Source organism: Salmo trutta, chromosome 20 (genome assembly GCF_901001165.1).
Source record: "Salmo trutta chromosome 20, fSalTru1.1, whole genome shotgun sequence".
In the NCBI taxonomy this organism is placed as follows: Eukaryota; Metazoa; Chordata; class Actinopteri; order Salmoniformes; family Salmonidae; genus Salmo; species Salmo trutta.
In genome coordinates, this window is record NC_042976.1 from 12,878,811 (window position 1) to 12,904,269 (window position 25,459).

A 25,459-nucleotide genomic window follows, 5' to 3' on the forward strand; every position below is an offset into this window, starting at 1 on the left:
CATGTGGGGTTGACTTGAACTTTATCTGCAACTTTATATTCCAATTTGTTGGACTCGAGTGATACTTCTCCGTGTAATATAACGTTGCGGATAAAGTTTGGAATGACACAATCTCACGTGTACAACATCTAAAAACCTGCATCACTATACTGAGAGCCTTTCCGTTTGTAAAAGGACTTATTTGGGTGTTTTTGGAATGTACTGGGCTGTATGCACTACCCTAAAACAAGTGACATCACACAAAAAGTGTCTGGACACTTCTATAACATACCATTTACATCCAAAATATCGATTTGGTAAAAAAAAAGTGCTCTTGGAGGAAAGGTGGTTTCAATAAACCTCTTGGCGCTCAAAAACCACACCTCAAGCAATTGTAAAGACAGCGTGCATGGCCCTCAAATGGCTGTCAAACATGACAGCAACAACACCTGACAGCCTACCCAGGAAGTATTTTTGGTGTAACAATAACATTATAGGCCTACTATGCTATGCTATTATATTTGGTTCTCTAATGTAAAATGCTAATTAATCATTCTTTACTAAACGAGCACACATCTAACCTACAGTCTTTATTCTCACCACCGCCAGAGAAAAGACAGGGACGAAATCCTAATTCACTTACCTCTAGGTTGCTATACATATTTATTTGATTTGTCATTATTTTGTTTTTCATGGAATGTTAGTGGTAATTAAACAAAATGTATTTAGAATTTATCCTAATTAATTTTCCAGAAATAGTTTAACCAGCTCCATGTATTCTCAAATTGAAAAAAGTGAGGGAGCATTAGTTGCCCTGTGCTCCAGGTACCACTACACCCCTGTTCCTACACTGTCAATGGTAGAAATTATTAGTCTTGTTTTTTATTTATTTAGTTAAGATCAATAATACATTTAAAAACAGGTCAAATACAGGCTACATAGCTAATGATATCAAATAAATAAAACACCAGGTTAAGAAAATGTAAAAAAACGTATAGTCGTAAATCAAGACACACCACAGGTAGCCACATCCTAACTAACAATTGTACTTGGCAGGTGCCAACTAGTAGCTACAAAGTAACCTCCCAAAATGTAAAAAAAAAATATATATATATATATATGCTACATTGTAACAGAAAGATTACATTTTGGACAGCGTTTGCTGCAACGTGTCTAGCTTAAATGTTCGTTATTTTCCGTTCACTTTCGGGATCACTTCGGTGAACTCCGTCAGCCATTCGGCTTGTTCCGACTATCATTCGGTTGTTCTCGATTGTGCCGCTGACGATTTGATTTTCCTCCCTCTCGTTCTCTGTTGTTGTTCTCGGTGACGCGATGGAGGTGTAGCCTGACGCGGTCTCTTACGTGTCGGCCTGAATAAAAGTGGAGCTCCGAGGGCCCGGGAGTGACGGAGGGAGTCTGTATCGGTAAGAGAAGACTAGTGTCCGGGAGGAAGAGAGACAAGGCGCGTCCCAAATAAGATATAATCTGTCCGGGTTCGGCCCGGAGGGACAAAGAGATCATGGCGGCGGGCTTGTTACAGGCAGTCTTGGAGGGAGGGGAGGCTGCTGCGGCGAGTAGCCTGGAAAAGACAGGGAATGAGGAGTAGGCTAGCCCGCCAGCAGGATCGAGTGGAACGTTGCTTGTTTGGACAGCATATTATGTGATGCGATTTTACAAGCAAATTCGCCCTGTCATGAAACCATAGTTTGTCCCTATAAAGATTGAAGGATAATTTGCGCGCATTTGGTCTTGCCCAGCAGCCTAGCCTGTAGAACAGAAATGCAAAGGTAGCTGTCTAGATTGCATGTAGCCTACAAAATGTAGGGGTTAAACCAAACTCATCTGCTATATGTTTGTTACGAAAAATCTGGGTATTATTTAACTTCAATTCTTAAAGTGCAAGATTATGTATCGGCTTCATCATAATATGAAATTGAGATTTGCCGATAAAAAAAAAAGAAATTGTCCACTAGTTAATCAACTATTTTTGGGGAAGAGCGTTGTTGCTTGCCTTGTCTAAAATAAATGAACCTAGATACGTGCCCAGATTTGGGTGTGGTTTATGTGTCCATATGCCTGGGTCGCTACAATATGGCCCGTCATGCTAGTCTTTGTTTCTAGTCGTTTTGTTTGCCAAAACAAAGTTATGTAAGTGTAGCCTAGTCGAAACCTTCTCAAACACAGGCCACTGAGTATTTTTGCAGGCCTATTTTGGATATTTACTTATTATACAGAATTATATTGTTTCATATTGCTCCCAAAAGTTGACCTAAATGATCTTGAACTAAATGTAAAACCAATGGTAACCTATGTATGTATTATATGTGGCTCTCTGCCTTGTCACTGAGTTTAGCCTATTTTCTAATCTACTGAGTGGTAGTGATGTGCAGTTTGTGGACGATTCGTTCTTTTTGAACGACTCTTTTTCCTGACTGAAGAGATATGCTTCGTTTTTCCGAGTGACTCGTTCATTTTAGTCGTTCGTTTGACCTGCTGGCCGCAATGAATTGAACAGCACAATTACGCGCTCCTCCGGCTCAGTCAATTATGTATATAAACCCTGGATTGCTGATGCTATGTGTTGGCCATTGAGAGGCTCTGAAGCCGACGGTCTAAACGTGGGTAGCTGCAGTCCAATATGGCGGCCGGAGTATGGAAAACAAATCATCTAATTGGGCAGATTTGTTGCCACTCCTGACCGTTTTGAATGCGCGACAAGACGATAGGCAGGCGACCAGTGCTGTGTCGACGTGCCTGCGAACTTGAAGTGCTTCCTGCTGCCTTTAAAATATATATATATATATATATATAAATAACTAGGCAAGTCAGTTAAGGGACACATTTTTATTTACAGCCTAACCCAGACGACGCTGGGCAAATTGTGCGCCACACTATGGTTGTGATACAGCCTGGATTCGAACCAAGGTCTGTAGTGACGCCTCTAGCACTGAGATTCCGTGCCTTAGACCGCTGCGCCACTCGGGACCCATGCCTGCTGGGTATCAAGGTTGTGTTGCTGCGGGTAGCTAACTTGGCCATATTTATTTTTTCTCATGTGATTTTATTTCAAGCAGGATAGCAGCCAACACAAGAAATAACTAATACTGATAACCATGTAGATGTTACGTTGATACATAGTCTACTATCAATGGAAAGGTCATGAGGCGGCAGGTAGCCTAGTGGTCAGAGCGTTGGGCCACTAACTGAAAGGTTGCTGGGTCGAATCCACGAGCTGATAAGGTAAAAATGTGTCGTTCTGCTAGGAAGGGGCAGTATAGCGTATTTTATGATATCCCAGTATTTATGCAGGGACCGATTTGGGTATTTACTTTACCTTCTATACCGTTATTTGAATGTTTGCTTTGTTAAAATGTGAGACGCCATGTGTAATGTCAATTTTTATAGTTTACTTAGCAACTTGAGTCATCCCTCCGTTCTTTCTCTCTGCGCCACTTTCAACACAGACATAGCCACGCCCCCTGTCACTCAAGGAGCGCATTTGGAGTTCCTCAACCACGAGACCCCTGTGTTCAGTCTGCAGGGTAGTGATGGGCCTTCCAGCACAGTGAGCCGGCTCTTTAAATAAAATATGTTTTGTATTTTTTCCCTGACACGTAAAAGTACTCAAATCAAATGCAAATAGTCCGGGTAGCCATGTGATTACCTGTTCAGGAGTCTTATGGCTTGGGGGTAAAAACTGTTGAGAAGCCTTTTTGTCCTAGACTTGGCACTCCGGTACCACTTGCCATGCGGTAGTAGAGAGAACAGTCTATGACTGGGGTGGCTGGGGTCTTTGACCATTTTTAGGGTCTTCCTCTGACACCGCCTGGTGTAGAGGTCCTGGATGGCAGGAAGCTTAGCCCCAGTGATGTACTGGGCCGTACACACTACCCTCTGTAGTGCCTTGCGGTCGGAGGCCGAGCAATTGCCGCACCAGGCAGTGATGCAACCAGTCAGGATACTCGTTACATTTTGAATGCTTAACAGGACAGGAAAATGGTCCAATTCAAGCACTTGTCAAGAGAACATCCCTGGTCATCTACAGCCTCTGATCTGAAGGACTCACTAAACAGAAATGCTTTGTTTGTAAATTATGTCTGAGTGTTGGAGTGTGTCCCTGGCTATCTGTAAATAAAAAAACAAGAAAATTGTGGCCATCTCGTTTGCTTAATATAAGGAATTTGAAATTATTTATTATTTTACTTTTGATACTTAAGTACATTTAAAACCAAAAACTTTTCAACTTTTACTCAAGTAGTATTTTACTGGATGACTTTTACTTGAGTCATTTTCTATTAAGGTATCTTTACTTTTACTCAAGTATGACAATTGGGTACTTTTTCCACCACTGCAATTGAGTGCAGGAAATGCAGAAATGATAAAAGTGCTGAAATTTGTTTTGGTTGAATTGAACAGTATAAAACAATCAGAATGGAGGAAGACTCATTGAAATCACTTGTAGAATGTACGTGTTGCCACCCTAGGAACACTCACTACTCATAAAGCAAATGTGGAACTTGTATTATTATTCAAAAACTAAAAATACCGTCATACCGTCCAATTGTTTTAAAATACCGTGATATATTTTGGCCATATCGCCCAGCCCAACGTTCTGCCCCTGAACAAGGCAGTTAACCCACTGTTCCCCTGGGAGGCCGGTGTTGTAAATAAGAATTTGATCTTAACTGACTTGCCTAGTTAAATACAAAAAAACGAATGGCAACAACACGGGGGGATAGTGCCCTTCTCTCCAACTTAACAAGCACTACTGTCCGGCAAGGCATGGGAAGTCTACCTAGTAGCCAATATCAGGGTGACAGTCACAGTAAGCACACTCATACAACGCTTTAAGCAACAATACACCCATCATCAATACCTTTAATCCAAAATAAACAATCCGCAGTTTTCTAACTGAAAATGTACCATTATTTGTGTAAAACTAACAGTGATATACGACTAAGACTCATCCTCTGGCTTCAAAACAGAAGTCCAAACTTTTGCAGTATAATAGCTCAATGTACGGTAGTTGCGCAGTAGAAAACACAGCTCAATCAAGTCTAACCTATAGCAGGGCACTTTCAAAATACCCACTCGCCCATACTCCGGTCGCCATATTGGGATGCCACTACCACAGATTGACCAATAAACCAGATATTTCACCAGAGTAAAACATTTGAAGCATACAGCTGCCGTTTCCACTCACTACCAAATATGGCCAGCAGTGGGAGAAGATGGAGCGAGATGGATTTTGGCCGACATTCTGCTCATTTTCTTATTGATGAAACATTTGATCTCCATACAGTTTCCAAAACTAGAATGTGTAACAAAAGAGTGGACTGCGTTTTGTAGACTTTACCCTTCGCCAAAGTTTCTGAAAATTGCGTTGTTTAGAAGGAATGAAGGGTGAATTGAGTTATTACACACACGCACTTCACAGCTATAACGGAAATATACAAATAAATGCTACAACCAATAGGATCTCACTAGCTTGTGTTTGGCCCCACCTACCTCCTTGCTTGTTCTGCCCACTATGATTTATTTCCTCCCATTGGAAACGACAGGTTCTGGTCTATCTTGGGTTAGTTATAAAAATATTTACCTCTTCACGGGTCAGCCATATCCACACTCCACCTAGATGGATTAGCTGACAATGTTGGGAAAACGATGTGCACGCTTCAATAGGGCAGAAGTCTGTGAGTTGTTGTCATTCTGGATGGCCAGGTAGCTACCAACAAATATAAGAAACTGTCATGTGGGGAATTGTGACTGGTTTCATCTTGTTCTTGATAACATGTCTTGTTTAGAGGTGTTTTCACTGATTTCATGTCAATGCTAATGTGGCTACAATTTGCTATAACAATCACAGCAGGTGCTCATTGTGCAAGTTTATTTATGTTTTCAATAAACATTGGATGCAACATATAGTTTACATGTTGTCAACAATCTAAGCCGACCCCGTCTGCTTTGCCCCATAGTTGCATTGGTTTTGTTGCTAAACAACCAACCCGTCTATAGGAATACATGGAATTCTACACTATTTCAGTTAAATGTTTTAAGGACAAAGTTACGGTGCATTCGGAAAGTATTCAGACCCCTTCCCTTTTTCCACGTTTTATTACGTTACAGCCTTATTCTAAAATTGATTAAATATATGTTTTTCTTCATCAATCTACACACAATACCCCATAATGACAAAGTGAAAACAGGTTTTTAGAAATGTTTGCAAAAAACAGAAATACCTTATTTACATAAGTATTCAGACCCTTTGTTATGAGACTCGAAATTGAGCTCCGGTGCATCCTGTTTCCATTGATCATCCTTGAGATGTTTCTACAACTTGATTGAAGTCCACCTGTGGTAAATTCAATTGATTGGACATGATTTGGAAAGGCACACACCTGTCGATATAAGGTGCCACAGTGCATGTCAGAGCAAAAACCAAGCCATGAGGTTGAAGGAATTGTCCGGACGGAAGCCACTCCTCAGTAAAAGGCATATGACAGCCACTTGGAGTTTGCCAAAAGGCACCTAAAGACTCTCAGACCATGAGAAACAACATTCTCTGGTCTGATGAAACCAAGATTGGAGGAAACCTGGCACCATCCCTACTGTGAAGCATGGTGGTGGCAGTATCATGCTGTGGGGATGTTTTTCAGTGGCAGGGACTGGGAGACTAGTCAGGATCGAGGGAAAGATGAACGGAGCAAAGTACAGACACCTTCCAACAGGACAACGACCCTAAGCACACAGCCAAGACAACGCAGGAGTGGCTTTGCGACAAGTGTCTGAATGGCCCAGCCAGGACTCGGGACTTGAACTCAATCGAACATCTCTGGAGAGACCTGAAAATAGCTGAGCAGTGACGCTCCCCATCCAACCTGACAGAGCTTGAGAGGATCTGCAGAGAAGAATCAGAGAAACTCCCCAAATACAGGTGTGCCAAGCAGTGGTGGAAAAAAGTATAAATCATTTTAAATTCCTTATATAAAGCAGACGGCATCATTTTCTTTTTTTCTTTCCAGATAGCCAGGGGCATGGTCCAACACCATAATTTACAAACAAAGCATGTGCTTAGTGAGTCCGCCAGATCAGAGGCAGTAGGGATGACCAGGGATGTTCTCTTGATAAGTGTGTGAATTAGACAATTATCCTGTCCTGCTAAGCATTCAAAATGTAACGAGTACTTTTGGGTGTCAGGGAAAATGTATGGAGTAAAAAGTACATTATTTTCTTTAGGAATGTAGTGAAGTAAAAGTTGTAAAAAATATCAATAGTAAAGTACACATACCCCAAAAAACGACATAAGTAGTACTTTCATGTATTTTTACTTAATTACTTTACTCCACTGGTGCCAAGCTTGTAGCGTCATACCCAAGAAGACTCAAGGCTGTAATTGCTGCCAAAGGTGCTTCAACAAAGTACTGAGTAAAGGGTCTGAATACTTATGTAAATGCGAAATTGCCGTTGTTTTATTTTTTATAAATTTGCGAGAAAAGAAACAAACTGTTTTTGCTTTGTCATTATGGGGTATTGTGTGTAGATTGATGAGGGGGGGAACTATTTAATACATTTTAGAATAAGGCTGTAACGTAACCAAATGTGGAAAACGTCAAGGGGTCTGAATACTTTCCAAATGCACTTTAAGCATTTTTTTGTTGTTGTAGAGGAGACAGTAACATTAGTCATCTAAAATGTTTTTAGAAGTATGCATTAAGGTGTCTATAATAGAATACATCTGGCAAAAAGGAATGTAGACATTTCTATAGCTTCCCAAATATTTTTTACAATGGTGGGGGAGTTCCAAGATGGAGACATGGTGGCTTCAACACAATGTGTGGGGAGTTGCAAGATGGAGGCATGGTGGCTTCAACACGATGGTGGGGGAGTGCCAAGATGGAGGCATTGTGGCTTCAACACAGCACCCCTAATTAGTCATCTAGTGTGTATATATAAATCATTGGGCTCAGCATCTGCTCTGACCACCAACTGTCTGTCATGTGCGCGCAGAGAAATAGATCATGCTGCAGGCAGCATAGAGAGGGAAAAATACGTGTTTAGAGCTGATAAATGACCACACGGTACAAGAGTGAATGCAGTCAATTGATTATTGAATGTTATCAATGGACACAGCTTTGTAGAACCAAAACATGCATAGCCTGCCTCTGCTCAACACTCAAACTCGAATGAATCATTGGGTGGCTGCTGCAGTCCGCAAGTGATAGCCTATTGGGCAAATCTCTCTCGGGGCAGTCAAGCAATTGCATTCCGTTCATAATGTATTCCTGTGGCGGCCGCACCTAGACTTCGTTTCAAATGTAAAAAAAAATGACCTTATTTGTATGCTTAGCAATCACAATTGACATTGGTTTCACACGCAGTTTTATACGTGTCAGTCACAGATGACAGCTCCAATAAAGATGAGAGCCCCAATATGCCCCCTATGGTGAACGAGAGGCTTGTAGAATCATGATTCTTTAGAGTTTTTAGTTCAGCGTTCGCCGGTAGGGGATCCAGCGTGTTCTGGGCATTGCTGAATCAAATGAACCAAATGAGTCGAAATGTTTGTTATTTTGACTGAAAGAGTCTAAAAGATCCAAGTCAATAAAAAGAGCCGAACTTCCCATCACTACTGAATGGGCCTAGCATTAGCATTTAGCAGTTAGCATTTTTCGTCGTTGAATCTTGTTCTGGAGCCAGCTCAGCAGTGGTCACTACCTAGCACAACCACAAAGTCATCAAATCTGATTTTAAACCTAACTTTAACCACACTGCTAACCCTAATGCCTAACCTTAAATTAAGACCAAAAAACACATTTTTGTTTTCATACATTTAGCAATTTAGGATTTTTTTTACTTTTCAGCTGGCTTACTTGAATTGCAAGGCAGAGTTAGTGCATTTGGCTGTTTCTCTTCCTGTGTCTGCACCTGGCTCCTCTTCCATGACCTTTCTTTACCACTGAAGAGGAGGGCTTGTGGCTGCTGGCCCTCTCCACAACCAGACTTCCATGTCTAGCAGTAGGTGGATTTCCAATATGGGATTCTCTGACAGAACTAGCTCTGTTGGGGTGGCAAACCAGACTGGCAGCACAACAAGTCACAAAACATGAGTCGTGTCGTGTGTGTGTGTGTGTCCGTCCAGTCCTAGCTATCTCTGTTAGGTGAATCATTTCTCTGACTAGTCTGGAGACATGGCATGTTGACAAGACAGCAGAAGAGAAGGGGAAAAGGGTTTTGGAAAGCAGGGGAAGAAACGGCCTGTAGGGGACAAAGCCAATGACATGTTGGTTATTGGGTTTCTCGCAGTGCGCATGCCTGCAAAGTCTCTGAGTTGGTCAGACTCGTGGAGTCTAGCAGCAGCTTGCCTATTGGTGAACATTTGAAGCCTAAAAGTCCAGAAAAGGAAGAAATTGGGATGCGTAAATAATGGCACACTATCTCCTATATAGTGCACTACGTTTGACCAGAGCCCTATGATCCCTATGGGGCCCTGCTGAAAAGTAGTGCACTGTATGGGGATAGGGTGTCATTTCAGATGCAGCCATTAGGTGGATCTACAGGCCTTCTGCTGAACAAGGTGCCCCAGAGGACTGGAGGGAAATGTCAGCTGCTCAGACACACACTAGCTGCAGGAAGGAAAGTGACACATTCCTACACAATGAAATGAATGACTTCTCCAGGGAGCGTGTATGTATATATGTGTGTGTGTGTGTGTGTGAGAGAGATGTAGAGGTCTTCACCCGTTTTGAAATGGACCTGTGTCTTTCCCACCCGGACCCAATATGCATACTTTTTTTTGTATATATAGACCCGTTCCGAACGGACCCGAGGACAGCGAGGGAGGGAAGCAGTAGAAAAGTCATTTTTTTAGGCTAACTGAGGCTGCATGCACTTTCTCATCGTACAGTTGCAAACAACAACAACTCCATTCAGAATATTAAGTATCAGCCTACCTGTTGGCTCTTGGTCGTTGTAGTCTATCCTTCTCCTTTAACATGGAGCGAGGCTCTATGACTGTAGCCTATTGCTGCTTTGGTGACCTATGATTGGCCAATAACAACAACAAGCTACACGCGCCACGCTCATGAAAAGCAAAGAGCAGCAGCATAAATTATACAATTTTTCTCTTTCTCTCTCTACTGAAGCAGTCACGTTTGGATCTATATTGGTACTTCCGGACAAGACAGTTGAAATTACACATACCCGAGACCCATGACAATCAGACCCAGACCTGTGACATTATTAGAATTCTTGATCCGGACCCTCTCGGGTATAGGTGGATCTGTGAAGGCCTGTAGTGTGATGGGCTCATGTGTTTATAACCCAGAAATGGGCCACTTCCTCACTCCACTACAATGTTGGTCTCTAAGGTATTCCTCAGCCAGAATGGAACGTTTTTTCTTTATAATCATGCCGTCAGTTTTCCAGTGGTTGTCTCAGGACATTCCTAAAATAAATGATGTTGTTGAAGGGTTGGCCTAACTCCCTCACTTACATGTACTGTACATTCACAGTATATACACTGAGTGTACAAAACATTAAGAACACCTACCTAATATATACAAGGTGTCGAATGTTCTGGCCCATGTTGTATCAAGTTGCCTGGATGTCCTTTGGGTGGTGGACAGTTCTTGATACACACGGCAACAGTTGAGCGTGAAAAACCCAGCAGCATTGCAGTTCTTGACACAAACCGGTGCGCCTGGCACCTACTACCATATACCGTTCAAAGGTACTTCAAAATCCTTTATCTTGCCCATTCACCATCTGAATGGCACACATGCACAATCCATGTCTCAATTGTCTCAAGACATAACACTATTTTATTTAACCTGTCTCCTCCCCTTCATCTACACTGATTGAAGTGGATTTAACAAGTGACATCAATAAGGGTTCATAGCTTTCACCTGGATTCACCTGGTCAGTCTGTGTCATGGGAAAAGCATCTTAATGTTTTTTTATAAACTGTGTGGGTCGAAGCCCTGAATGCTGATTGGCTGACCGCCATTGAATATATCAGATCATATACCATGGGTATGAGACAACATGTATTTGTTCTGCTCTAATTACATTGGTAAGCAGTTTATAATAGCAATAAGGCACCTCAGGGTTTGTGGTATATGACCAATATATCATGGCTAAGGGCTGTGTCCAGGCACTCTGTATTGTGTCTTGATTAAGAACAGCCCTTAGCCGTGGTATATTGGCCATATACCACCCCCCTCCAGGCCTTATTGCTTAAGTATAGTCAGTGTGGAAGACTATGATAAAGCTCAGGAATAGCCTTGAGCTCTGTCTGTGACTGCCATATTAACCTTCACTTGACCTCTCAGTCACATCTGTGAGAAGTGGCTTCGCCCTGCCGTACTTCTAAGAAGGTACAAGCTATCATGTTGACATTTAAGTGACACAAGTCATATACAACTTTGTCAGTTATAAACAGAATCATTATCCACGTCTATTTCAGTTATTAGCTACTTTATTCATAAAAGATGGAAGGACATCTGTGGTCATAGTTTTATATGGACAAACAAACTTGGTTAACAGACAGAGAGTTGGTTGATTCTAGAGAAACTTTCCACTAGAGGTCGACCGATTATGATTTTTCAACGCCTATACCAATTATTGGAGGGCCAAAAAAAGCCGCTACCGATTAATCGGCCGATTTTTTTAAAAAAAATGTATTTATTATTGGTAATAATGACCATTACAACAATACTGAATTAACACTTATTTTAACTTAATATAATACATCAATAAAATCAATTTAGCCTCAAATAAATAATGAAACATGTTCAATTTGATTTAAATAATGCAAAAACAAAGTGTTGGAGAAGAAAGTAAAAGTGCAATATGTGCCATGTAAGAAAGCTAACGTTTAAGTTCCTTGCTCAGAACATGAGAACATATGAAAGCTGGTGGTTCCTTTTAACATGAGTCTTCAATATTCCCAGGTAAGATGTTTTAGGTTGTAGGTATTATAGGAATTATAGGACTATTTATCTCTATACGATTTGTATTTCATATACCTTTGACTATTGGATGTTCTTATAGGCACTTTAGTATTGCCAGTGTAACAGTATAGCTTCCGTCCCTCTCCTCGCTCCTACCTGGGCTTGAACCAGGAACACATCGACAACAGCCACCCTCGAAGCAGCGTTACCCATGCAGAGCAAGGGGAACAACTACTCCAAGTCTCCGAGCGAGTGACGTTTGAAACGCTATTAGCGCGCACCCGGCTAACTAGCTAGCCATTTCACATCGGTTACACCAGCCTAATCTCGGGAGTTGACAGGCTTGAAGTCATAAACAGCTCAATACTTGAAGCATTGCGAAGAGCTGCTGGCAAAACGCACGAAAGTGCTATTTTGAAAGAATGCTTACGAGCCTGCTGGTGCCTACCACCGCTCAGTCAGACTGCTCTATCAAATCATAGACTTAATTATAACATAATAACACACAGAAATACGAGCCTTAGGTCATTAATATGGTCGAATCCGGAAACTATCATCTCGAAAACAAAACGTTATTCCTGTTACATTGCACAACCTTCAGTGTTATGTCATAATTACGTAAAATTCAGACAAATTACCCAAAGTGTTGCATATACCCTGACTGCGTGCAATGAACGCAAAATGACACAATTTCACCTGGTTAATATTGCCTGCTAACCTGGATTTCATTTAGCTAAATATGCAGGTTTAAAAATAATACTTCTGTGTATTGATTTTAAGAAAGGCATTGATGTTTATGGTTAGGTACAGTCGTGCAACGATTGTGCTTTTCTCGCAAATGCGCTTTTGTTAAATCATCCCCGTTTGGCGAAGTTGGCTGTCTTTGTTAGGAAGAAATAGTCTTCACAGTTCGCAACGAGCCAGGCGGCCCAAACTGCTGCATATACCCTGACTCTGTTTGCAAGAGAAGTGACACATTTTCCCAAGTTAAAAGAAATTCATGTTAGCAGGCAATATTAACTAAATATGCAGGTTTAAAAATATATACTTGTGTATTGATTTTAAGAAAGGCATTGATGTTTATGGTTGGAGCATCGTGTACCTAAGCGATTATATGCAACGCAGGACAGGCTAGATAAACTAGTAATATCATCAACCATGTGTAGTTAACTAGTGATTATGATTGATTGATTGTTTTTATAAGATAAGTTTAATGCTAGCTAGCAACTTACCTTGGCTTCTTACTGCATTCGCGTAACCTCGTGGAGTGCAATGTAAAGCAGGTGGTTAGAGCGTTGGACTAGTTAACCGTAAGGTTGCAAGATTGAATCCCTGAGCTGACAAGGTATAAATCTGTCTTTCTGCCCCTGAACAAGGCAGTTAACCCACTGTTCCTAGGCCGTCATTGAAAATAAGAAAGTTAAGAACACAGACTTGCCTAGTTAAATAAAGGTAAAAAAATAATAAAAAATAATAAATAAAAAAATAAAAAAATTGGCGTCCAAAAATACCGATTTCCGATTTGTTATGACAACTTGAAATCGACCCTAATTAATCGGCCATTCTGATTAATCGGTCGACCTCTACTTTCCACTGATGTCCTTCCAATGAACTCTACAGGAAGATTCATGAAATGCATTTCTCACGATGTGCTATTACATGATAATACCAGTTAACTATCAATTGTGTTGAAGTCTTCAGAATATTTACTTGTAGAAAATACTACTAAGCAGTCAGGCTACTGCCATGTTGTCAATAAAAACCAGCTGAAAGGATCATTAGCATTACTGTGAGTTTCTCCTTGTTGATCATAACAAGATATGCATCAGAAAGTCTTCTGGAACCCTCTTATACTCCGCTCCTCTTTTCCCCAACAGCTAAGTCGATGACCATGGAGTCGGCAGTAGAGGTTCAGCAGGGAGGAGACACAGCAGTGTCAGAGACAGACAGCCAACAGATCGCCCACTCACAGGTTAGTACCCTGCCACATACTGGTACAGTACCTCATCACTACTACCACTCACAGGTTAGTACCCTACCACATACTGGTACAGTACCTCATCACTACTACCACTCACAGGTTAGTACCCTGCCACATACTGGTACAGTACCTCATCACTACTACCACTCACATGTTAGTACCCTGCCACATACTGGTACAGTACCTCATCACTACTACCACTCACAGGTTAGTACCCTGCCACATACTGGTACAGTACCTCATCACTACTACCACTCACAGGTTAGTACCCTGCCACATACTGGTACAGTACCTCATCACTACTACCACTCACATGTTAGTACCCTGCCACATACTGGCACAGTACCTCATCACTACTACCACTCACAGGTTAGTACCCTGCCACATACTGGTACAGTACCTCATCACTACTACCACTCACAGGTTAGTACCCTGCCACATACTGGTACATCTACCACATACTGCTACTACACACTACTACATACTCACTGACTGATAGGGTATGTGCTGACACTCCACACACACAGCAGAGATCTATGACTGACAGAGAGACGGTAATCAGCATGACCCTGTAGTACTAGAAATCTGGTCATCTACTAGAGGAGGTTGGTGGGAGGAGCTATAGGAGGACGGCTCATTGTAATGGTTGGAATGCAAGCAGGAGACAGTAAAATGGCCAGGTGACCAGGCCGAGACAGTAGGATGTCACGGGCCGAGACAGTAGGATGTCACGGGCCGAGACAGTAGGATGTCACGGGTCGAGACAGTAGGATGTCACAGAATATACTGTACATACTTACATCACTCACACTACCGTTTCATTCTCATACACACAAGAAATTTGTACAGTTGAAGTCGGAAGTTTACATACACTTAGGCTGGCGTCATTAACAAACTATAGTTTTGGCAAGTCGGTTAGGACATCTACTGTGTGCATGACACAAGTAATTTTTCCAACAATTGTTTACAGACAGATTATTTAACTTATAACTCACTGTATCACAATTCCAGTGGGTCAGAAGTTTACATGCACTAAGTTGACTGTGCCTTTAAACTGCTTGGAAAATTCTAGAAAATGATGTCATGGCTTTAGAAGCTTCTGATAGGCTAATTGACATCATTTGAGTCAATTGGAGGTGTACCTGTGGATGTATTTCAAGGCCTGCCTTCAAACTCAGTGCCTCTTTGCTTGACATCATGGGAAAATCAAAAGAAATCAACCAAGACCTCAGAAAAAAAAATTGTAGACCTCCACAAGTCTGGTTCATCCTTGGGACCAATTTCCAAACACCTGAAGGTACCACGTTCATCTGTACAAACATTAGTACCAAAGGAAAAGCACCATAGCCGTCATACCACTCAGGAAAGAGACGCGTTCTGTCTCCTAGAGATGAACGTACTTTGGTGCGAAAAGTGCAAATCAATCCCAGAACAACAGCAAAGGACCTTGTGAAGATGCTGGAGGAAACGGCTACTAAAGTATCTATATCCACAGTAAAACAAGTCCTATATCGACATAACCTGAAAGGCCGCTCAGCAAGGAAGAAACCACTGCTACAAAACCGCCATAAAAAAGCCAGACTATGGTTTGGATCGTACTTCTTGGAGAAATGTCCTCTGGTCTGATGAAACAAAAATAGAACTGTTTGGCCATAATGACCATCGTTATGTTTGGAGGAAAAAGGGGGAGGCTTGCAAGCCGAAGAACACCATCCCAACCGTGAAACATGGGGGTGGCAGCATCATGTTGTGAGGGTGCTTTGCTGCAGGAGGGACTGGTGCACTTCACAAAATAGATGGCATCATGAGGCAGGAAAATTATGTGGATATATTGAAGCAGCATCTCAAGACATCAGTCAGGAAGTTAAGGCTTGGTCGGAAATGGGTCTTCCAAATGGACAATGATGTCACGGTTGTCGTCGGTGAAGGAGGACCAAAACGCAGCAGGTATGTGTATGCTCATCTTGCTTTTTAATAAATACAAAATGAACACCAAAATAACAAAGAACGAACGATCAACAAAAAACAGTCTGGTAAGGCACAAGGCTAAACACAGAACAATCTCCCACAAAATACAAGACAAACACACCCAACTAATATAGGACTTCCAATCAAAGGCAACACCAAACAGCTGCCTTCAATTGGAAGTCCAACCCCAATTAACTCAACATAGAACCACACACACTAGACTAAACATAGAATACATGAAAACCAAACAGTGCCCAAAAACCCCGGAATACTTATTCAAACACCCTTTTAACCTGTTTGGGGTAGGGGGCAGTATTGAGAATTTTGGAAAAAATATGTTCCCATTTTTAACTGCCTCCTACACCAACTCAGAAGCTAGAATATGCATATTATTGTTCAGGTTTGGATAGAAAACACTCTGAATTTTCTAAAACTGTTTGAATGGTGTCTGTGAGTATAACAGAACTCCTATGGCAGGCAAAAACCTGACAAGGTTTCAAGCAGGAAGTACCCTGTCTGACAAGGAGTCGTGCGTCTTGCATCTTTTTATTGAAAAGTAAGGATCTTAGCTGTAACGTGACAATTCCCAGGGCTCCAATAGGCTCTCAGAGCCCGCGAAATAACTGAAGGTTTACGAGGGAGCCTCAGGTTGAAACAGATTATCGCCTTTTGTAAGTGGATGCTCCGAGGACCTTTGAATGATGCGCGTGCATGAGTCGCTTCTGAGGAGAAATTTTATTCGGCTGTTTAGGCTCAATGCATACTCCCGGTCGGAATATTATCACTAATCTACGAGTTGAATGGCATAAAAATTGGTTTTAAACAGCGGTTGACATGCTTCGAAGTACGGTAATGGAATAGTTAGACATTTTTGACACGCCAATGCGCCATGCGCGAGACCGGGAAGAAGCATTCTAGAACTCACGAACAAAACGTCGCTGTTTGGATATAACGATGGATTATTTGGGACCAAACCAACATTTGTTATTGAAGTAGAAGTCCTGGCAGTGTATTCTGATGAAGAACAAGCAAGGTAAGAACATTTTTCTTATAGGAAATGTGATTTTGTTGGATGCTGACCTGGGTGGGTATCTAAATAGCTAGCCCTGTAATGCCGGGCTATGTACTTAGATTATTGCAAAATGTGCTTCATCCGAAAAGCTATTTTAAAATCGGACATATCGAGTGCATAGAGGAGTAATGTATCTATAATTCTTAAAATAATTGTTATGCTTTTTGTGAACGTTTATCGTGAGTAATTTAGCAAACTGTTAGTAAATTCAACGGAAGTTTGCCGGGGGTTATGCGTTTTCTGAACGTCACATGCTAATGCAAAAAGCTGTTTTTTGATATAAATATGAACTTGATTGAACAGACATGCATGTATTGTATAACACAATGTCCTAGGTGTGTCATCTGATGAAGATCATCAAAGGTTAGTGCTGCATTTAGCTGTGGTTTGGGTTTTTGTGACATTATATGCTAGCTTGAAAAATGGCTGTCTGATTTTTTCTGGCTGGGCACTCTGCTGACATAATCTAATGTTTTGCTTTCGTTGTAAAGCCTTTTTGAAATCGGACAGTGGGGTTAGATTAACGAGATTCTTGTCTTTAAATAGCTGTAAAATAGTCATATGTTTGAGAAATTGAAGTAATAGTATTTCTAACGATTCAAAAATCGCGCCACTGGAATTTCAGTAGCTGTTACGTAGGTGGGACGAAATCGTCCCACATACCCGAGAGAGGTTAACAAACACACCGCCCTGAACCACATAAAACAAATACCCTCTGCCACGTCCTGACCAAACTACAATACTAATTAACCCTTATACTGGCCAGAACGTGACAAATGACCCCAAGCATACTTTCAAAGTTGTGGCAAAATGGCTTAAGGACAACAAAGTCAAGGTATTGGAGTGGCCATCACAAAGCCCTGACCTCAATCCTATAGAACATTTGTGGGCAGAACTGAAAAAGCATGTGAGTCAGCTTTGTAGGCCTCCTTGCTCGCAGTTACACCAACTCTGTCAGGAGGAATGAGCCAAAATTCACCCAACTTATTGTGGGAAGCTTGTGGAAGGCTACCCTAAACGTTTGACACAAGTTAAACAATTTAAAGGCAATGCTACCAAATACTAATTGAGTGTATGTAAACTTCTGACCCACTGGGAATGTGATGAAAGAAATAAAAGCTGAAATAAATAATTTGCTCTACTAGTATTCTGACATTTCACATTCTTAAAATAAAGTGGTGATCCTAACTGACCTAAGACAGGGAATTTTTACTCGGATTAAATGTCAGGAATTGTGAAAAACTGAGTTTAAATGTATTTGGCTAAGGTGTATTTAAACTTCCAAATTCAACTGTACCCGTACAGACACAAAATAATGTAGCAAACAGGTATTTTATAAACGTACGTATTAGGGCCCAGAAAACCCCAAGTTTTTCCATACTAGGAGAGACTCGGGGGTTCTAGTCATAGGTGTGTCCCCCCTGGACAGCAGGATTATGTTTATGCTTTGCAGGTTTCCATGGCAGCAGGCCACGCCACGTCCAGTGGTCCTACGGTCACCCTGGTGCAGCTGCCCAACGGTCAGACGGTCCAGGTTCACGGGGTCATCCAGGCCGCTCAGCCCTCGGTCATACAGTCACCACAGGTCCAGACTGTTCAGGTGAGTAGACCTTTTCATCTAACCTTTTATTTGTAGAGGTTTGTCTCATTAAGATAAAAAAATACCTAAAACTTTAGCTTAGATACACCAACTTTGCACCCTGGGTACAACGCTGACCACGACAACAGACCACAAGAAGAATATACTGTGATGGAGCTAGTATTATTTCACAGCGCAGCACTAACACACCTGATTGAACTGTTTCAGATCTCCAACATAGCAGAGAGTGAAGACTCCCAGGAGTCAGTTGACAGTGTGATTGACTCTCAGAAACGCAGAGAGATCCTCTCACGACGCCCCTCATACAGGTACACTTTGATGTTTGTGTGATAATGCTGTACTGTGACGACTGTTAGTGTGTGTTTTATCTAACGTCCTGACCTCTGACCCTAACAGGAAGATCCTGAATGACCTGTCATCAGGTGACACCCCGGGGGTTCCCAGGATTGAGGAAGAGAAGTCGGAGGAGGACCTAGCGCCCGCCATCACCACGGTTACCATGCCCACATCATGCCCTATCTACCAGACCAGCAGTGGCCAGTACAGTACGTCACCTTTGACCTTTCGTTCTTTTACTCAACAATGTCACTGACAAAGAGGTTATTTACAGTAAGAGGGTAGTTTAAGCAAGATCTTTAGTTGTGTATGTTGCAACCTTATTCACAAACTCTCTCTCATATCTGTCGTGTCTTTGGCATCATTAAACTGAAGACATGTTTATCAAATAACTCTCTGTAATTATTATTACGCGATTAAACTGATTAATCGTGTAACTGTAATTAACTAGGAGGTCGGGGCACCAAGGAAAATATTCAGATTACAAAGTTATAATTTTCCTAATATAACTTTCAGATATTTTAATATCCGATCATTTAGTCTTCGAATTAATGAATTATTATTTACCTCACGCCAGTCTCATTCCAAACGTCGTAAATTGTTGTTTATCTGCACGAACCCAGTCTTCACTATGAGTCATCCATACATCAATTGTCTTAAAATCATTTATTTACTAACTAAGTAATTCTCAGAAATGCATAACAAACAGTAGGTATCGTTACAAAGAAATGATAAAGGAATGTGCCCTAGTGGGCTAAACCGGCATGGCGACTTGTTAGACAAAAGGGGAGTGGGGTCAGCGGAGAAGACACTAGAGTTGATAAATATTAACAATTGAAATGCTGATCCTTTGCACATGAACGCTCACTCATTCGGGAACAATTGCAATCAATATATATATATATATATATATATATATTTACGCTCAGTGTGTTGTCGGGATCTTTGTTGGAGAGTTTTGTTCTGTTGGAGAGGTTGTCCTCGCGTTCTCTCTCTCTCTCTCTCTCTCTCTCGGTTAGAATGAATATTTCAAAGTGACATTCATTAATGTCGTTATAAGACGGGTCTTTCGTCGGTCTTCGCATTCAATGATACCGAATTCCTAGCTGCAGACTAGTAATTAATATCAAAGACTTGTTATTATTCTGTCGGTATCAATAGTCTAAGAGTTTAACCACGTGGTATGGTTAAAGTTCAAAACGAGGAATGCATGGTCAAATCTTTAGCCACTCTTAATGGAGGTAATCTCGGTCTGGTGATAGAAAATCTGGGTGAGGGTTATATTCGGAAAATAAAAAAGGCTGTCTCATGACGCCAGGTCCCGCCTGTTCATGGGGGCGTGCCAATGACTTGGTGAAACTTTAAACAGAAATACAATTCTCTCACATTAACATCAGTACATAGCATCTCAACATATTCCAAATAGCTTTATCCTTATTCATTCATTTTATACAACCATTAGATGTAAGTCTCACAACTGAGGCTATTATATAAACAGTGCCATGGTAATGTGGCCGTATCATGAGCTTCACAAAATTGTACCAAACGGACCAGTTCGTAGCTGGATTCTTCACCAATCTTTTATACCTTCTCCAGAACATAAATGTCATTCGGTTCTCCAGTCCTGTGAGGTGGAAGAATTCCTGGGTTCTTTCTATGAAACCCACTCTCTCTTTATACTGTGGCCATGAGGCGGGACATTTTCTTAGGAATTTACGACTGCTCTCACAGAGCCTGGGTAGGGGGAGGTAGGGGTAGGGGGATGGTGCATAGAAAACCCAAAGAGGGCAACGTCATGACATATCTCTCATCTCTCTCTGTCTCCCTCTCTCTCTGCCTATCTTTCTGCCTCTCATTCTCTCTCACCCCCTCCCTCTCTTTCTATCTCTCCCTCCCCCTCCCTCTCCTCTCTCAGTCGCCATCACCCAAGGCGGTGCGATCCAGTTGGCCAATAACGGAACAGACGCGGTCCAGGGACTGCAGACCCTGACCATGTCCAACGCTGCGGCCGCCCAGCAGGGCACCACCATCCTGCAGTATGCCCAGACCTCGGATGGCCAGCAGATCCTGGTGCCCAGCAACCAGGTGGTAGTGCAAGGTGAGTGGTAGTGCAGACACTGGCCTTACCTCTTGATATTGATGAACACACAAACAGACAATCGGTGTGTTTGAATGGAATCAGTTTGAGCTCATCTAAATCAGATAATGAGTAGTTATCCTGAGTGCCAGGTCATCTGTATATCAGTAATCCATATCAACTGCAATGTAGTAGATTTCAAACACATGGTTCCATATTTGACCTCCTGGATCATTCCATTGTTCCCCAGCTGCGTCTGGAGATGTGCAGGCCTACCAGATCCGCACGGTCCCCAACAGCACCATTGCTTCTGGGGTGGTCATGGCTTCCTCCCCTGCCCTGTCTGGCCAGGGGGGCCCAGAGGTAGAAGTTACCCGCAAGAGAGAGGTCAGACTCATGAAGAACAGGTAAGGACATAGTCAGAGTGAGGTTCTCTTTGGTTATGGTCCACTGTGAACTCCATTTAGCCAAACATTATAAGGGCTCATACATGCTACAAGTAAAGCGTTACATCTATCCGCATTAAGTAAAGTGTAACCAAGATCCTAGAGAGATGCTGTGTACCATCCCATACAATAGGTTTCCCTGACTGTGTCTTGGTCCTTGTTGTGCCACACAGAGAGGCGGCCCGCGAGTGTCGCAGGAAGAAGAAGGAGTATGTCAAGTGTCTGGAGAACCGCGTGGCCGTGCTGGAGAACCAGAATAAAACCCTGATAGAAGAACTGAAAGCTCTTAAAGACCTGTACTGCCATAAATCTGAGTAGCCCCAAACTACCGCATCAGACTGCCCACTGACCTGTACAGAGACTCTGCCAAGCATTTGCCCCCAGGCATGACCCCTGACATCTGAAGCAAGAGGATGTGAGAGAGAAGACAGAATGAAAATGGATTGATGGATGGGAGATCAGTGACGGACAGTGCTTTGTGGGAATTGTAGTTTTGTAGGTAAACACAACCACCCCGGCCCATACGTCCCCCAATCTCCCATCCACCAATCTATTTTCACCATGTCTTCTCTCTCACATCCTCTTGCTTCCACTCCTTCTTCTCCCGCTCACTTGTTATCCACCTTTTCATCTATCTTCTCCTCTCCCAACTTGTCTCAATGTTATCACATCGTGGAACACGAAGGATGAGGATTCATGTGTCAGTTGTGGATCCAGAGAGAACGTGATGAAACAAAACACAAACTCTTACACTATTCGAGCTTCTTGTTTGGGGTTTGTTTACTTGGAAGTCAAGTCACAGACTTCCCACATTGTTAGTCATTTTTTTATTAACCCGAAGCCTCTTATGTAATCACTAACAATGGTTAGCCAATCAAACAAGAGGGTTAGTGTCTGACTGTCCAATAAGCTCAAGAGGAGGTCAAAACAAGGAAGTCAAGACAGCCTCTAGAACCCTGGTATTGGAGTCAGTTAGGACATGTATATGAGATTGCTTTGCACAGTAGATCAGATGAGATCAGATCATGTTGTTTTGAGTTAAACCTCCATGATCAAGATAACCCATCAACTCGGATTCATCTTCCATTTCAACTGTCTTGGGTGTTTTCTTCCTTTTGTTACTTGTTGATATCTGAGATTTTATAAACTTTTGTTACACTCTAAAGATGTAGGTTGTTGCTGGGTGGCGGTGGAATTTGGATCTCATATACCTACTAAAGGAAACACATTCATATCTGCAGATAGGAACCAATTGTCAGTACACTCCACAGCCTGAAATTCACCCAAGTAAATCTGGCTGGAATAGATCATTTTGTTATCTCTGGCATAGATACATACACATATTTACAGTGAGTGAATGACTGTACATGCATACATATGATTGCATTAACAATACGTTACTAGGTTTACATAGGACTTGGGATCCATCTTCCAACGTCACAGACAGAGATACTTTGTGTTCTGTTTATGATTGGGTAAAGTAGTACCATATTGTATTACATATGAGTTATTTTTGTTTTGATATTATTATTGTACATGGAGCCTACAGCATGTGTAGATTTTACTATGATATTTCTATTGATTTGGGAGAAAAAAAATCTTATGCATAATATGAAACCAATATAGATTTACGTATTTGTATCATACACTGCAGTACATAAAATGTAAACAATATATAGTACATCTATATTCCTTTAGCTTACCAGGCTTATCACAATGTTGGCAGCTAAAAGGCCTTTTTTAAACTCCTCTGCTCACCTTTAGGTTTTGTTAACCTAACGTAGCGGGCGTTTCTCTTTCTGGTCCTGACGTGAAAAAGAAACTGTCAGGAGAGGTTCTCTTCTGCACTGTTGAACCAATCTAGTACATGTGGAGGAGGAGTTAAGATGGAGTGTCGCCTTGTTAACGTCCAAAAACGGAAGTGTCATCACAGGCTCTCTTTCCATTTCCCCTGAAAACCGGATGCATCCGGTAGAGTCCGACCCCGCACAGAGTGCCTTTTCTAGACAGGCGAGTGGACAGCCTGTTTGAAGCTATTACGGACCTACAAGATATATCACTTCAATTATTGCTCTAGGTTTCATTTGGCTGTAAGTGGCTAAGAAATCAATTTGATGCTTCCTGCCACACCACTCATCTGTACAGAGGACTGAGAGCCCCAAGTGGTTGTAAAATCCTCGAGCGAATGTTGTAACAGGTTTACTACAAATGTATTTTATCACAGAGGCCTGTGAAATGTATCTTTTTTTTACTGGTTATATTTTTCCTCGTAGAAAAGGCAGCAACACCATGATGCACCGAAAGCTGTTTTCCTTTTTGTTAGGTATTATGTCATGTGTAATGTCACAGTACAGTAAATGCATTTGTTTTAGTTTTTATTCATTGTGTTTTATGAATAAGAATTAATTTTAGACACCAGAACACACTATGGTTCAGCCAAATACGAACCTGTAATATCTCAATACAAAACTTGATTTGTGGAAATAATCTGTACCAAAATCCTAGTATGTTAGTCTTTTTGTATTCAGGAGGATGCATCAGGAATCGAAATATTTTCAATCTGGGTGAACCATGAAAAACAAATCAACACATTGGAATTTGAAAAACTATCTTCAATGTGAATAGCCAGATTCATCTCCCACACTAACATAACAAAGCATTGCTTCTTGAGTTTTCAGTTTGCTGTTGGGGTGGGGATAAAGAGTAGCCTAAATATGACTGATGAAGTTTAATGGTTTGTATTTTTACTGTGTTTGTATGTTAAGATTAAGTCAATCCAGTGTTGCTCTTTTTATATACATTAAATGACTGTTTAAAATGTACTGTATTCATCATGTTATCTGAATGTTGTAAATAGGAAAGTGGATTGGGGTGAAATTGTCACAGAAAGAAATGTGCTTGTGATTGTACAATGGCAGCACTGTAATTTTGTTATTCTGTTGTGAGCAAACGGCAAAGCCATCCATTGATTTGTATGGATAATCCCTCTTTCCTGGCCCTACTCTGTTTCACACAGACGATTTGACGTGATAAATTGCAGGGGTGATCTCTTAGCAGAGCTTTTTCAGGGTAGATCACGCATTCATGCTGAGGGGATGCAATTTGACACAGCACACCTTGAGCCTCAGCTTTGCCGGCTTTGAAAAAACTATTATTTTATGACAGAAGAGCAGATCTGACAAGAGCAGGACCCAGTTTACCAAAAGCATCTTTTGAAAAATTATCAATTTCACAGGCCTCTGTGATAAAATACATTGTAGTAAACCTGTTACAACATTTGCTCGAGGCTTTTACAACCAACCACTTGGGGCTCTCGGCCCTCTGTACAGATGAGCGGTGTGGCAGGCAGCATCAAATTGATTTCTTAGCCACTTACAGCAAAATGAAACCTAGTGCATTTTGGGAAACCGAGCCCAGGTCAATGCCTCTAACAACACAGCATGTGAGATTTGCTTGAAAAGAACATGAATTGTCATCTTGACAAAATACCAGTGAAGATGCCAATCGGTCAATTTGCCTATAGGCTTGTTTATTTGTATTAAATTCAGTTTAAGTAGCTGAATTAATTGAAGAATATCTATATCTTATAGTGGTTTGGTTTCTGGAGCATTTTGAGGTTCATAGAAACCTGGCTTTACTTCTTGCATGAACAGCCTGTCATAGCCAAACTTTGAACAATAACCTATTTCTAAACTTTTGTGCCCTGTTTGTATATTGCTAATTTTACAAGTTGTAATCTTTAAATACTGTTTATTGTACATAATGTAATCCTGTTAGGGGAGGTTGTATTGTGATTCAGTTGTGTATCAGTCAGTTGTATATACTGTGAACAGCATTACTTTGCTAAACACGCCACACTCAAGACAGATTTGAAAGTGCTATGTAACACTTATTGTACCGCTCTTTTGGAAACATTTATGCCACAATAAATTGCATTCAAAGTGTCTTATTTGTCATCATTTTATAAAGTGATCAAACCTTAAAACATATAAGCTACAGGGCCTTATAGGAGCACTACTGTTTTCACCCAATGAGAAACCTTTCTG

At 41.4% G+C, this 25,459-nt stretch overlaps 1 protein-coding gene across 4 annotated transcripts; it reads left to right on the forward strand.

Moving 5' to 3' along the window:
* Nucleotides 1-1,275: 1,275 nt before the first annotated feature.
* Nucleotides 1,276-25,357, forward strand: LOC115155563 (cyclic AMP-responsive element-binding protein 1). 4 transcript variants are annotated; one of them, XM_029702277.1, is made up of 9 exons: nt 1,276-1,406; nt 3,447-3,547; nt 13,811-13,905; nt 18,384-18,554; nt 18,762-18,862; nt 18,951-19,099; nt 20,806-20,988; nt 21,218-21,374; nt 21,587-25,357. In XM_029702277.1, exons 3-9 carry the CDS (start codon nt 13,819-13,821, stop codon nt 21,729-21,731), a joined length of 993 nt encoding a protein of 330 aa, XP_029558137.1. In that variant the 5' UTR covers nt 1,276-1,406; nt 3,447-3,547; nt 13,811-13,818; the 3' UTR covers nt 21,732-25,357. The 4 variants fall into 4 exon arrangements, with proteins under 4 accessions (XP_029558137.1, XP_029558136.1, XP_029558138.1 ...); XM_029702276.1 differs by lacking the exon at nt 3,447-3,547; XM_029702278.1 differs by lacking the exon at nt 3,447-3,547 and having other exon boundaries at nt 18,387-18,554.
* The last annotated feature ends 102 nt before the right edge of the window (nt 25,358-25,459 follow it).